The sequence below is a fragment of the Trypanosoma theileri genome (assembly GCF_002087225.1).
Source record: "Trypanosoma theileri isolate Edinburgh chromosome Unknown TM35_Tth_12_V1, whole genome shotgun sequence".
NCBI lineage: Eukaryota > Euglenozoa > Kinetoplastea > Trypanosomatida > Trypanosomatidae > Trypanosoma > Trypanosoma theileri.
Genome location: NW_021639854.1, coordinates 483,182 through 495,619, shown reverse-complemented (window position 1 = coordinate 495,619; position 12,438 = coordinate 483,182). Strand labels below are relative to the sequence as shown.

The following is a 12,438-nucleotide window of genomic DNA, read 5'->3' as shown; positions in this document are numbered from 1 at the left end:
CAGCGTGCCCAGCAGGAGAAAGAACTGGTACATGCAAACACCATGACGGATCTCGCAGCCACAGAGCTGCAGGAACAGGAAGACTTTATCGCAGCACAGCGTGCCCAGCAGGAGAAAGAACTGGTACATGCAAACACCATGACAGATCTCGAAGTTACACAGATATATAAAATGGAAAAGTTAGGTTCAGCCCAGCGTGCACAGCAAGAGGAAGAACCTGGAGGTTTGAGTGTATTTAATTCTAGGAACGGCGTTGTAGAAGTAGATGCTGGAATGTCGTTTCCTAATACACTTCAAGTTATTTGCTCTTCTTTGTCTTCTGTTTCTTTGCCTGGTGTGCTTGATGTTAAGATTCATCAATCTCTTCAAACTGTTATTGAAACCCTTTCTACAGTAAATGAAGATTTGTTGAATCAGAACCCAATGTATGTATTGGAATCTGTTGATCCCCAGTGGGGCCATGCGATTGAAAGTGGTGTACCGCCGGAGAAGATTTTTCCAAGTGATGTCTTGTTTTATACTCTTCTCACTGCTCGTAATGTTCTTGTACCTTATGTGAATAACTACAGTAGTATTTGTAGTAGTAATGGTAATAGTAAGAGTGAGGAAGAGGAAACTGCTGCTTGCCATGAAAATGACGATATAATTCTTCTTGCTTTGAAAGTATTGCGAGATATTGCGAGAGGGAAAAGTGTTGGGGCTCTTTCACGGCTTACACGTGAGGATGTCGTACAGGCTATTGATGTTGTACAAGACACTTTCAGGAGAAGTGTAATAGAACCGAAAGAGAGTGATGTACTTGTGTTGAATACCAGTGATAGTTTTAATGATTCTGTCACTGTGTGTGATCACACGAAAGCAGAAGTGGCCGCAGCCTGTGATGTACTCAGTATGGCACTTGTGCAAACTGTTGAAGCTGTGGGAATTGAGATGTTGACATTACTTCGTAAACGAGTCCATGGTGGAGTGACCTTGCGTGAATTGGCATTGGCGTGTTGTATTGTGCAGGAACAATTATCATCTATTGTATATACAGAACCATTACACAAATTATTGCCACATCATGCGGCCCGCTGTGCAGTAGAGATAATGGGAAGTATTATACATGTTCTTGGAACTACCTATAAAGGTGAAGAACATAATGAAATAGAAATAAAAGCCGAAACATTAAATCTCTTATGTAGTGAAGGTATGAAATCTGCATTACAGATATTACGTACTTCTGTAATGGATGAAAATGCATCGAATGTCGATCTTCTTGCGGTTTATTACTGTGAAGAAGTGCGAGAAGCGACGGTTGTCTTGCATCGTGCAGTGGAAGCCGTACAGACAGAAAGTCTGAGAAATTCAGAGGATATGAATGTTAATGATAATGATAACAATGAAGATGATAATAGTAGTAGTTCAGGAAGAAGAAAGGGAATAATTACAAAAAGAGATCTCTTGCGGAATAAGGGAAAGGACAATAAATGCAGTAAACCTCGCGAATTGCAAGGTGATACACACTCTGTTGTGAAGGCATTAAGAACATACTCGGTGGTGTTGAATGATGTGTATAGAGATAGTGAGATCACAGCATCTCTCTATACACCAGCAGTGTTATCTGCAGTGAATCTACTACTGCAAGTACTCTACAGTGCGGTGGATATACACAACACCGCCTCTGAAAATACACCGTTGTTAGCGAGAAATAACATGCCTCTATTACAATTACTGCAGAATGCACGTACGAATACTGAAGTTATTCTTCAACGTGTCTCATTGGACTCTCAAGAGGAACAGCAACAAGCAGAAGAGGAACAACACGACCAACAACAACAAGAAGAACAAGTAGAAAAAGATCAGGAAGAACAAGCAGCAGTTGAAGAAGAACAAGAACAACAAGAAGAAGTAAATGAGAATATGGATATGCCAACAAAGGATGATACGGCATCCCCAAGTATACAAACACTAACAAAGACAAATGTATTGACTGGAGTTCATTATATTAAGCAGAAACGGTCCGAGTTCCTCGCAAAGAAAAAACGACGTGTAACGCCAGACATTCAACTGGTGGATTCTATAAACCCGAAAAGTAAAACATGTGAAGTACCATTAACTGCTGGGAATTCTCCTGATCACGGTGAAGTTCACACACCTGCAGTGACAGAGATGTTAAGCCGCACACCCTCAACGAAACCACGCTCGATTGAACCGGTAGCTTCAGCACCAAATACTCCAGAAGAAGGACAACAACAAGAAGAAAAAGTAAAAGAGACTGAACAAATTGTAGAGAAAACGATCAAAATGATTACTTCTATACGACCCATTATGAAAGATGCTTCTGTCATGACATGTGAATTAGAAGGATCTATCTTTCCCAATGATAACGTTAAGCATCAACTTGAGACCCATGATGGTGTGGTTCAAACAGATGAGTCTGCAGCTGATCTCGCAGTATATACGCAATTCTTTCTAGATACGAAGGCTATATTAGGAAAAGAAAAAGAAATAAGTGATGCAGCAGAGTTACTTTCTATCATGACAGATATGCAACAAAAAATAGATTTTCTACAAAACGTTCAAGAACCTACACTAAAGAAAAAAATGGAAAAACAGGAATGTGAGTTAAAGACTATGTATGCTACAGTAAATAAACTGCAGAATCTCATGCAACAATATCCATCTTCTTCTACAGCTGTTGGTAAAGAACATAAGATGCCGAAGATGTTACGACTGGAAGTGCGAGACCGATCCTTACCACTGAGAAGACGCAAATCATCACCGCGTAGACTCTCTTCACCGGTACAATACGCAGAGATACCAACACCTATACCCTTATCGGCTTTAGGCTTAAAGAATACTAATACTAATACTACTGGGAATATTACTGCTGTTGCTATTGAAGGTATTGTGGAAGAAGTAATCATGTGGTTTAATGCATGGCATACTCTTCATATGAATCTTGTCCGACACGATGCGGATGCTATTAATCGTGCGAAACGACTTGAGGATTTACTTTCCACCGCCAATGAAGAGCGGGATGCATATAGTGAAAAGATAAACACTCTTAACGCAACATTGTTAAAACAACAAACGGAGATTGCGGCCTTACGTGCGTTACTGCAGACATTACATATTGATGTGGATGAACTCAATAAGGCATTATCGCAGGAACACAGTGCGGCTGCGGCGGCCGCTGCGGCTGCTGCTCAAATGCGACGAACGGCTGGACAAACGGAATTATGTGAAATGGCCGCAACGGAACTGCGACTGCGAGCAGATGAACTTCAATCATTACGTGCAGAGTTCCCACGATTACAAGTATTGCGAGATGCGGGACTGGCGGCCCGCAAAAGTGAATTACTGCGGCGTGGACTGCGGGGATTGTCGCGGAGTGTTCAAACCATCACTGCCCTCCTGCAGCGGGAGAATCGTTTTAACACCGGGACATTAGAGACTCAGCGATTATTGTTGCTCGACACCGTGGCGGCGTTAACGGCGGAGATTGCAGAGATGCAGGAGACACTGCAGCAACATGTGGAGAGAAGGAAGATGAAGAGCAGTATCCAAAATCATATTAATAGTAATAATAATAATAATAATAATAATATTAATGGTATTGTGGTTCTAAAAGGGGAATCGGCTGTGATCGCTTCTTCGCGGGGTATGTTGAGTGAAGAGGTGAAGTGATTGGTATTATGAGACGACGGATATTGCTGATGGGGTGCATGTGAAGAGGGTATTTGCAGAGTAATGTCAAAGTAAGATCCAAAGAGGAAATGTACTCTTGACGGTGTTTTATGATTCTCAATATACAGTACGGAAGGAGGTATTCCTTTATTATTATTATTATTATTATTATTATTATTATTATTATTATTATTATTATTATTATTGCCTCATAGATAAATAGAGGGAATGAGATTTACGTAGATACAATAGATTAGATACTGATAATATTGCATAAATATATATATATATATATATATACGTTCTACATAAATATTTGTTTATTTATGTAAACCAGTGAATATAGATGATAAGCTTGCAAGGTTTTAGATAGTAAAAGAATGAAAAGGGAAAGAAAATAAGGATAGTGAAATTATGCCTAGTATCAGTTATCATCATCATTATTGACGATGCCTCTCGACAGGCATTTTTTTTTTGTTACCTTTTCTCTTATCATGTGTACTTGTCAAACGTTACTTTTATTACTACTATACAAATAGTATAAAACTCTTCTTTTTATTTATTTATTTGTTTTATAGACCAGTAAAAAAAAAAAAAGGTGAATGACACTATGCTGTCGTCTGCTACTTCGGGCATACGCCTCTGAAGGAAATCGCACCACTGCTGCTTTAGCAACAGCCACTACTACTTCTACTACTACTACTACTACTCATAGTAATAGTAATAGTAATAGTAATAATAATACTACAACTACAAGCAGTTCTACTGTTAGTGCTGCTCCCCAAAAGTCCTCATCGCAGCAGCCGTATCGCTCTTCACTATTAGACACCCCAACAAGTAATGAAAAAGAGATGGATGCTCTTCGTAAAGAACTGGCCGCAGCACAACTGCGAATATCCGAACTTCGCTTAAGCCAAATCAAACTTCACGAGGCATTACTCCGTCGATTGGATGAAACCGACCGGGCCGCGCACAAAACCGCCACGGAACTCCGCTACACCGCATTGGCTCTGCAATGCCATCATGATCTTCTCGAAACGGAACTACGCCGTATTTTAGCCATTAAACCACAGAGTACTAATAGTAATAGTAATAATAATAATGGTAATAGTGGTGGTGGGGCTGCGATGAGTAAAGAAGATATTAGACGTCTGCGGGCAGCGGCGATTGAGGCGGCATCGCGGGAGATGGTGCGAAAGAATATTGGATTTCGTGTGGAGAGAGTTTCAGAGGAACCCGCACCGTCACAGCGTGTAAGTGGGAGTACCAATAATAACAGTGATAACATGACAAAGAATAACGTGTAGAGTTGTTTCTACGAAAAGAGGAGGGATATGACTCTTTTTTTTTTTTTGTGGTGGTTATTCTTTATTGCTACTGTAATTATTAGTGGTTCCCTTATTTTATTTTTTTTTTTCTTATCTGTCTTTATTTCGCTCTATTTATTATTAAATATTGTCTGTGTGTTTCTGTGTATACTGCTTAATGGTATGAGAATTTCTTTCTTTGTGTTTCTTTTTTTTTTATTCTATTTGCAGACCTTTTTTTGATAGTGTAAAGAGTGTGAAATCATAATTATACTAATAATACATTGAAAAAAAAACCAAAATAAAAGGTGTGTATAATAATACATAAACTGTTTTCAAACAATAGATAATAACGAAGAAGAAAAAGAAAAAAACCATAGACGCATATATATATATATATATATATATATATACCCTTAGTTATATATATACCTAGTATATATAGATAGATAGATTTTAAAATATTCTACGAGGTCTTTACCTAAACAACATATTATGTCTTCAAGTAAACCCAAAATGACGGTGTCTGCGGTGCGTGGTCGCATTATGGTCTCTGCAGAAGACGGTGAACGTGTGGGTGCGTGGGGCGGCACGGAGTGTTTTCTCTCACGGCAAACAGGACTCGGCCCGTGTCTCGTTGTGCGCTCCAGTAGACACAAACGACATGAGGGAACTTTCTTTCAACTCAACGGACTGCAGCGAGTGCTGGCGGCGTATGCTGTAGAGGGAAAACTCACCGTAGTGGTCCCGCATGAACGGCGGGTGTGTACAGTTTTTATTGAGACCACAACAGACATTGACGCCCTTCGTGTGATGGCAGCAGTACTGCAGGATAGAAATCACTGGAAAGATATGGAGAAGAATGTGGCCTGTAAGAAAAGTCGACACACTCGTGGGGCGGCATCTACTATAATAACTACAAAAGGAGGAAGTAGTAGTGGTGGTGGTTTACGAGATCCCAATATAAATGCGGTAGAGGATTGGGATTATAATGATGATAGTGGAGAAAAAACAGATAATGAAGAGATGGGGCGTGAAGAGGAAAAGGAAGTGGTATCATATATAAAATCATCCTTATTAACAGTAGAGAGAGATGATTCAATAGTAACAACAGGGACTATAACTTCATCTTCTGCAGTAAAAGGAGCATCAACAACAACAACAATAATAATAAGAGAAGGAATGTCTGGAGTTAAATGGACGCAAGAACAGATGCGTGCGACACAATTAGTACGTAGTGGACAAAATGTATTTGTAACTGGTGCTATGGGAACAGGTAAAACTACTTGGTTACGTTATTTAATGGAATCTGTACTTTCTCATAGTGAAGATACAGTGATTTCTGCATGTACGGCTGCTACTGCACGTAGTCTTAATGGTTGTACTATTTATGCCTTTGCAGGGATGGAAAGAGGGATGTATACAATAGAAAAGGCACTTCATCATGTAAAGAGTCAACCAGAGATACTGCGAGTATGGCGAAAGTGTAAAACACTCATTATTGATGATGTAGAGATGCTTTCAGCGTATGTGTTTACACTTCTTGACACTATTGCACGACGAGTTCGAAATACACCAGATAAACCATTTGGTGGTATTCGAGTTATTCTTATTGGAGACTTTTTAAAGACCTCCCATACTATTCATCATAACCCACAAACCCTTACAGAGACTCACACAGATAATAATAATAATAATAATAATAATAATAATAATAATAATAATAATAGAGAAGGTATGTGGTGTTTTGAGTCTGCGGTGTGGGAGGAATTGCATCTTGTGCCTGTGGAGTTCCACACAAATTACCGTTATTTACATGATGTGACCTTTACGGCTGTTCTTGCAGATATTCGCCGTGGTGCTTACACGCGTCGTGTGCAGCGTATTCTCTCTGTGTGGTTAAATAGACCACGCGCTGTGCGATACGGTGTGGAGCCCACACGTATTGTAGCCGATCAACACAACGCCGAGGCACAGAATAAACGACGATTGAATCTTCTTATTCAAAAACAACAACAACAACAACAACAACAAGGAGAGAAAAAAGAAGAAGAAGATGATGTGATTCAGCGTTACAAGTCTGAGGATTATGCGTCTGTTCCTGGTATGGATGTAGACGCGGAGGTGGCACTATTGCCGTTGCTGGAACTCTGTGTTGGGGCCCAAGTTGTGCTCCTCGCCCCCCTTCCACAATCCCCGCAGTTGTTGTTAGGCGATTGTGGAATTGTGGTGTCTTTCACCGCAGCGACGGACGGGGCAGTTCTGCCTGTTGTGTGTTTTGCGCACAGCGGCGGTGAGGAGGTGGTGGTGCCGCGTGTGTGTGTGCAGGTGTGTGGGCCGGATGGATGTATGCAGGCGACGCGTACACAGATTCCACTGCGGCTTGCATGGGCTTTGGCAGTGTGCGATGTGCGGGGATTAACACTACCACTCATACACATAGATCTCAATAGTCATTCTAATCCTAATAATAATAATAATAATAATAATAATAATAATAATAATAGTTTATCGTGTGCGACCATGTGTGGGGCATTAGCATGTGTACGACAAGAACAGGATATTTCACTAGCCCGTTTAGATCCCAGTCTTCTCTGCCGTGTGGATACCAAGGTGTTAGCGTTGTATGAAGAGTTATTCCCACAGACATGGCTGCAGGAAAAAGAAAATGATGATTCTAATGTGGATAGTCAATTAGTGGAGTTGGGACGTGGTGAGAAGCGTGCCCGGTCTCCTGCTACTCCCACATACAATCAAACCAGTCGTAATAGTGATATTAATAATAATAATAATAATAATAGTGGTATGGAGACTCAGTGGAGGAATGAACGGTTGTTTGATACGCAGTTAAATACACCAATGCCAATAGGCACTCCTGTTACTATTAAACAAGATGCATTAAAACTACTCGCCGCTGCTGGTAGTGCTATTCCACAGTTTACTCAAGAGAGTGATGTGGCTGATGATGGAGTGGCGTGGCAGTCGCACACACAGACCTCTTCACAACGTTTGCTTCTCTTGGATGATGATGAGGATAATAATAATAATAATTAGATGAGAAGAAGGAGTAAAAAGATGTGAGAAGAGTTATGGAAATGGATTCTCTCTCTATCTCTCTATCCAGTTAAGGAGTGAGTGTGTATTGTGGTTATGTGAAGTCTAAAGAATGAAGAGGGAAAGAAAGTGTGTAGTTCTTAATGCTTTCCTTCTTTTGTTTTTACTATTAGTCTGAGAATTATGGTGTTACTTTTCATTTTAGCTGCTGTTTGATTTCTATTTTGATTTGGTGTTATTACTGGATTATTTCTTTTCTTTTTTTCTTATTTGGTTCTTTCCATATACACTTTTCTTGTTCATTCTTATTCTTGTTATTTTTTTTATTTCTCTACGAGGCATATTCTTAATATATATATATATATATATATATATATATATATACAGACAGACACAGAGAGAGAGAGAGAGAGAATAAAAGAAAATAAAAAAAAAAAAAAAGATCTATATATTAATATAAGAGAAAAAAAAAATAAAAAAATAAAAAAATAAATGCCGCAGGATAAACGGTTAATTATCACCAAAGCGGTAGTTCACAAAGTCCAACGTGTCTGCAACGGCGATGATGGGGCCGCAGCGGCTGAAGGTATTTTCCTCGAGTTTGTCGTTCCCACTGTTGTGATGGCGCAGTGCCCGGAACTCATCGGATCGCATGTCTTTCAACTCCCCCAACGCACATATGTGATGAATGGCCGCACATCGTGTTTAATTGTCCCTCGCGTGATCTCCACAGATGCATTTAAAATTAACAAACGCCACGGTTATTACGATGCGGTCGTCACGGCAGAGGCGGTGTGTAAACGCGATGATGCGGAGGCCATTCGCCGGGCTGTGCAGGTCGCCAACACATTTTCTCATTTCGTCGTGGATGCTCGTATTGTGTCCAGACTACCCAATTGTATTTTATCCGCAGCCGGTAATCAGAATAATAATAATAATAATCATAGTAATAATAATAGTAATAATAATAGTAATGCTGGGGGAAAGAATCGTAGAAATTCACAAACCCCATCCAATAATAATAATAATAATAATAATAATAATAATAATAATAATAATAAAACAACAACAACAACAGTGGGAAATACCTCCGCTTTAGCCCGTGCCTCCCGTAAATGTATTACGGCTTTACATGATTTGGATGATCGCACAAGTTTGACATTTCGACTCTCGCAAGGCGCCACTGGTGGAGTGGTGCGGTCTGGACAACAGGGACAACTTATTTTTCGTGTAGGCCACGGTGGAATGACGGCTGGGGATGTGTGTGAGAATGCCAAGTGTTTTGTATTTGCACTGAAGAAGGACTTTCCAACGGTGTGGAAATACATTCATGAGTTTAAGATGACATCAGGAGTGACAGAACCAATTCGTTTTATGGAAGTTCACATACAAAAATGAAAATGAAAAAAAAAAAAGAAAAAAGAAAAAGAAATTTACATGATTTGATTTTTTTTCTGTGCTTTTTATTATGATTGTGATTGTGATTGGTGTAGATGGTTTGTGTTGAGTTTATTTATTTATTTATTTGTGATTATTGAATCTTCTCGGTTAATTCTGCTTTGATGAATATTAAAGTTAAGTTTCTAAGTTACTATTTGTATTTATCCAATAATTATTTGGATAACTGTGTATATGTGTGTTTTTTTTTTTTCTTTTAATGTTTCCCATGCTCTATTGTTAGTATATTTATATTCTTTTTCTTCTTTTCTTTTGAATATTTTATTCTCCGTGTTATATGTATAGATGATATAAAATATAAATATAAATATATTTATTTATTTATTTATTTATCTATACTACTAGATACTGAAATACATCTTCTGATTAGGGAAACCAGTTCCCATAGCCGTATTCTTCTACCCTTGTGTGTGTGAGGCTGTGGACGAAGAAAGCAAAGGGAGGAATACACTTCAACTCTCTTCTCCTTCTTTTAACGCTATATATATATATATATATATTTCTCTCCTCAATGCCCACAACGGCCTCACTACGGGGAAACTCTGTCAGCATCTCTCAACGTTGTGTACCGCAGCAACAACAACAGCAGCAACAATCAACAGCACCACAACCACAACATAATCAACTCTCGCAACAACAGCAATCAACACAACAAGAGCAACAGCAACAACAACAACAACTGTCAGGTCCACAACAGCAACAGTCAGGTCAACAACCCCATGTTGATATGAGTGAGGCGTACAGATATCTTCGCCGTCATTGTGTGCATAATAAAGTGGAGAATTTATTCAGCAGTGTATTGAGTGAGCGGCCGGAGGATCCACTGCTGTACATTGTAGAACAACTCCGACACTCCAGCAATAACAACAACAGCAACAATAACAACAACAACAACAGCAATAATAAGACCGCAAAGGAACGTCCAGTGGATGTGCATACTTCTAGCAAACCCAATAATAATAATAATAATAATAATGATCGAACAGATGATAAGAATGAACCCTCCGAGTCCACTTCCGTCAAGCGTGAGGGACATTCCTCTTCTTCTCCTTCTTCTTCTTCGCCTGTGCACGCAAAGGAGGAGCCGGTGGTGGATGTGAAGGGACACAACACTCCCACCAGCAGCGATGAGGCTCTCGGGCGGAATGTGAAGAGTACACGTGCGGCCACGGCGGCGGCAGGCGACGGGGTGAAGTCCGCGCCTGTGAATGAAACCCCAATGCACCAGGATCTGAATGGATGGTCCTTTCCACCTAATCTCCCAAACCAAATTACTACAACAACAACTACAACGACTACAAATGGTGCAGTACCAAATGCGACACCTCCAGAGGCATATGTGCAAAATATGCAAACCAGTTTATGTAGTACGCGTGCAAATCTTTGTGTGTTGCGTCCTTCTTCCTCTGCAATGTTAGCACCATGGGCGACGTCTGTGCGGAGTAGTGTAGGAGCTGCAAGTTTAGACCGTGATGATAGTACTCGAAGTGATCTCTCTGCCTTTAGTGTGGTCTCTGTGGATGTACAAGAGTTCCTTCAGGAGTTTCGTAGTGTTAAGGCAGATTTTGTGGGAGTAGATACACGATTGGTGGATATTGAAGTATTATCGGAGATCCTTCAACGTGTGAATATCCCATTACCAGATGTTCCACTTATCGCCGATCTCTTTGATGAGGTAAAAGCCATTAGCTCATATCGATATTATTCCAATGGGACACCAGGGGAAGAAGACATAATGGAAAATAAAGGAACCGCACTAGTATTAGAAGAAGGAGAGTCAGAACCACGAGAACGGGTATACTTTGATGCCTTTATTTCTCGTATGGCATTTATGATTCAAGGACGATATCCAACAGAAGTGTTACGAGCCACTTTTTACACTGTGTTGGAGTCTGCTGTTCAAAAGAAATGTTCTGCAGATGGAGTTATGCAGCCACATAGATTAAGTGAGACTGCGGGAGATATCACAAGACGTACAAGTTCCTCCACAGGAAGTGTCTCCAGTGCTACCTGTCGTCCATCTGCAAAGTGTCATTGTGGTAGTAGTAATAATGTAGGGCTCACTGGTGGTAATAATATCCCTCCGCCTGTGACCGCGGCGAATGTAAATGGGACGACCTTACATACATATCCCGGCATCCTCTCTTCACGCCCCAGTCAATGTGCCGCAATAAATGATAATAACACATCCACTACGGAACTCTCTACTTTACTGCATGGGGTACCATTGGCGATATGTGTAGAGGAAGGCCTTTGGCGAGGTTTGGGTATTCCTGTAAGTAAAGCAGAGGTGGCCAGAACTTTACATATGATTGGTATTCCAGCAGATGATAACTATGAGTTTCATGTAAACGACTTTGTGCGGTTAGTAACGGCGCTTACTGGACAGACTACAGGCCAAGGCGGACACAGTCTCAGTGTGGGAGAACGACTCTCGCCGTGGTTGGCGACCACAAGCACTACAGCCTCAGCCACAGCAACAACAACAACGGCAGCAGCAGCAGCAACGGGAACAGCATCCATTGGCAGAGATGCCTCATTTATGCGACTTGGGGCATCTTGTCGTGAAGATAGATTGTGATAAAGTGCTATGTGCATATCTATATATATATATTTACATATATATACATATCTATATATAGATATAATATTATATCTGTCACTCTGCGTGTGTGTGTGTGTGTGTGAGTGAGAGTGTGTGTGTGACAACTGCGACTGTATGTATTTAAGTATGAGTGAGAAAAAGAGAAAGAAGAAGAAAAATGATGGTAGAAAGTAAAAGAAAAAAGAAATATAAATATATATATATTTCTGAAATATTAAGATGGCATATGGGGTGAAGGGAAAAGTGGGGAAGTAGAGAACAATTGCCCTGAGTAGACATAATATTTGTTTGTTTGCTTGTGTTTGTGTGTTTTTTTTTTTTTTTTTTTTTTTCTTTTTTTTT

The 12,438-nt window shown here is 40.1% G+C and overlaps 5 protein-coding genes across 5 annotated transcripts; all 5 read left to right on the top strand.

The window, feature by feature from the left end:
* On the top strand, positions 1–3,672 carry TM35_000123060 (uncharacterized protein; the record flags this gene model as incomplete). The annotated part of the gene is made up of 1 exon (XM_029025281.1): positions 1–3,672. A coding segment is annotated over one exon (3,672 nt), but the record flags the coding sequence as incomplete, so codon positions are not given.
* Positions 3,673–4,274: 602 nt separating this feature from the next.
* TM35_000123050 (uncharacterized protein) lies at positions 4,275–4,979 on the top strand (the record flags this gene model as incomplete). Its single annotated transcript, XM_029025280.1, has 1 exon — positions 4,275–4,979. One exon carries the CDS (start codon positions 4,275–4,277, stop codon positions 4,977–4,979), a length of 705 nt encoding a protein of 234 aa, XP_028883596.1.
* A 495-nt stretch (positions 4,980–5,474) lies between these two features.
* On the top strand, positions 5,475–8,033 carry TM35_000123040 (PIF1 helicase-like protein; the record flags this gene model as incomplete). The annotated part of the gene is made up of 1 exon (XM_029025279.1): positions 5,475–8,033. One exon carries the CDS (start codon positions 5,475–5,477, stop codon positions 8,031–8,033), a length of 2,559 nt encoding a protein of 852 aa, XP_028883595.1.
* Positions 8,034–8,525: 492 nt separating this feature from the next.
* On the top strand, positions 8,526–9,431 carry TM35_000123030 (uncharacterized protein; the record flags this gene model as incomplete). Its single annotated transcript, XM_029025278.1, has 1 exon — positions 8,526–9,431. One exon carries the CDS (start codon positions 8,526–8,528, stop codon positions 9,429–9,431), a length of 906 nt encoding a protein of 301 aa, XP_028883594.1.
* Positions 9,432–10,002: 571 nt separating this feature from the next.
* Positions 10,003–12,072, top strand: TM35_000123020 (uncharacterized protein; the record flags this gene model as incomplete). The annotated part of the gene is made up of 1 exon (XM_029025277.1): positions 10,003–12,072. One exon carries the CDS (start codon positions 10,003–10,005, stop codon positions 12,070–12,072), a length of 2,070 nt encoding a protein of 689 aa, XP_028883593.1.
* Between the last annotated feature and the right edge of the window lie 366 nt (positions 12,073–12,438).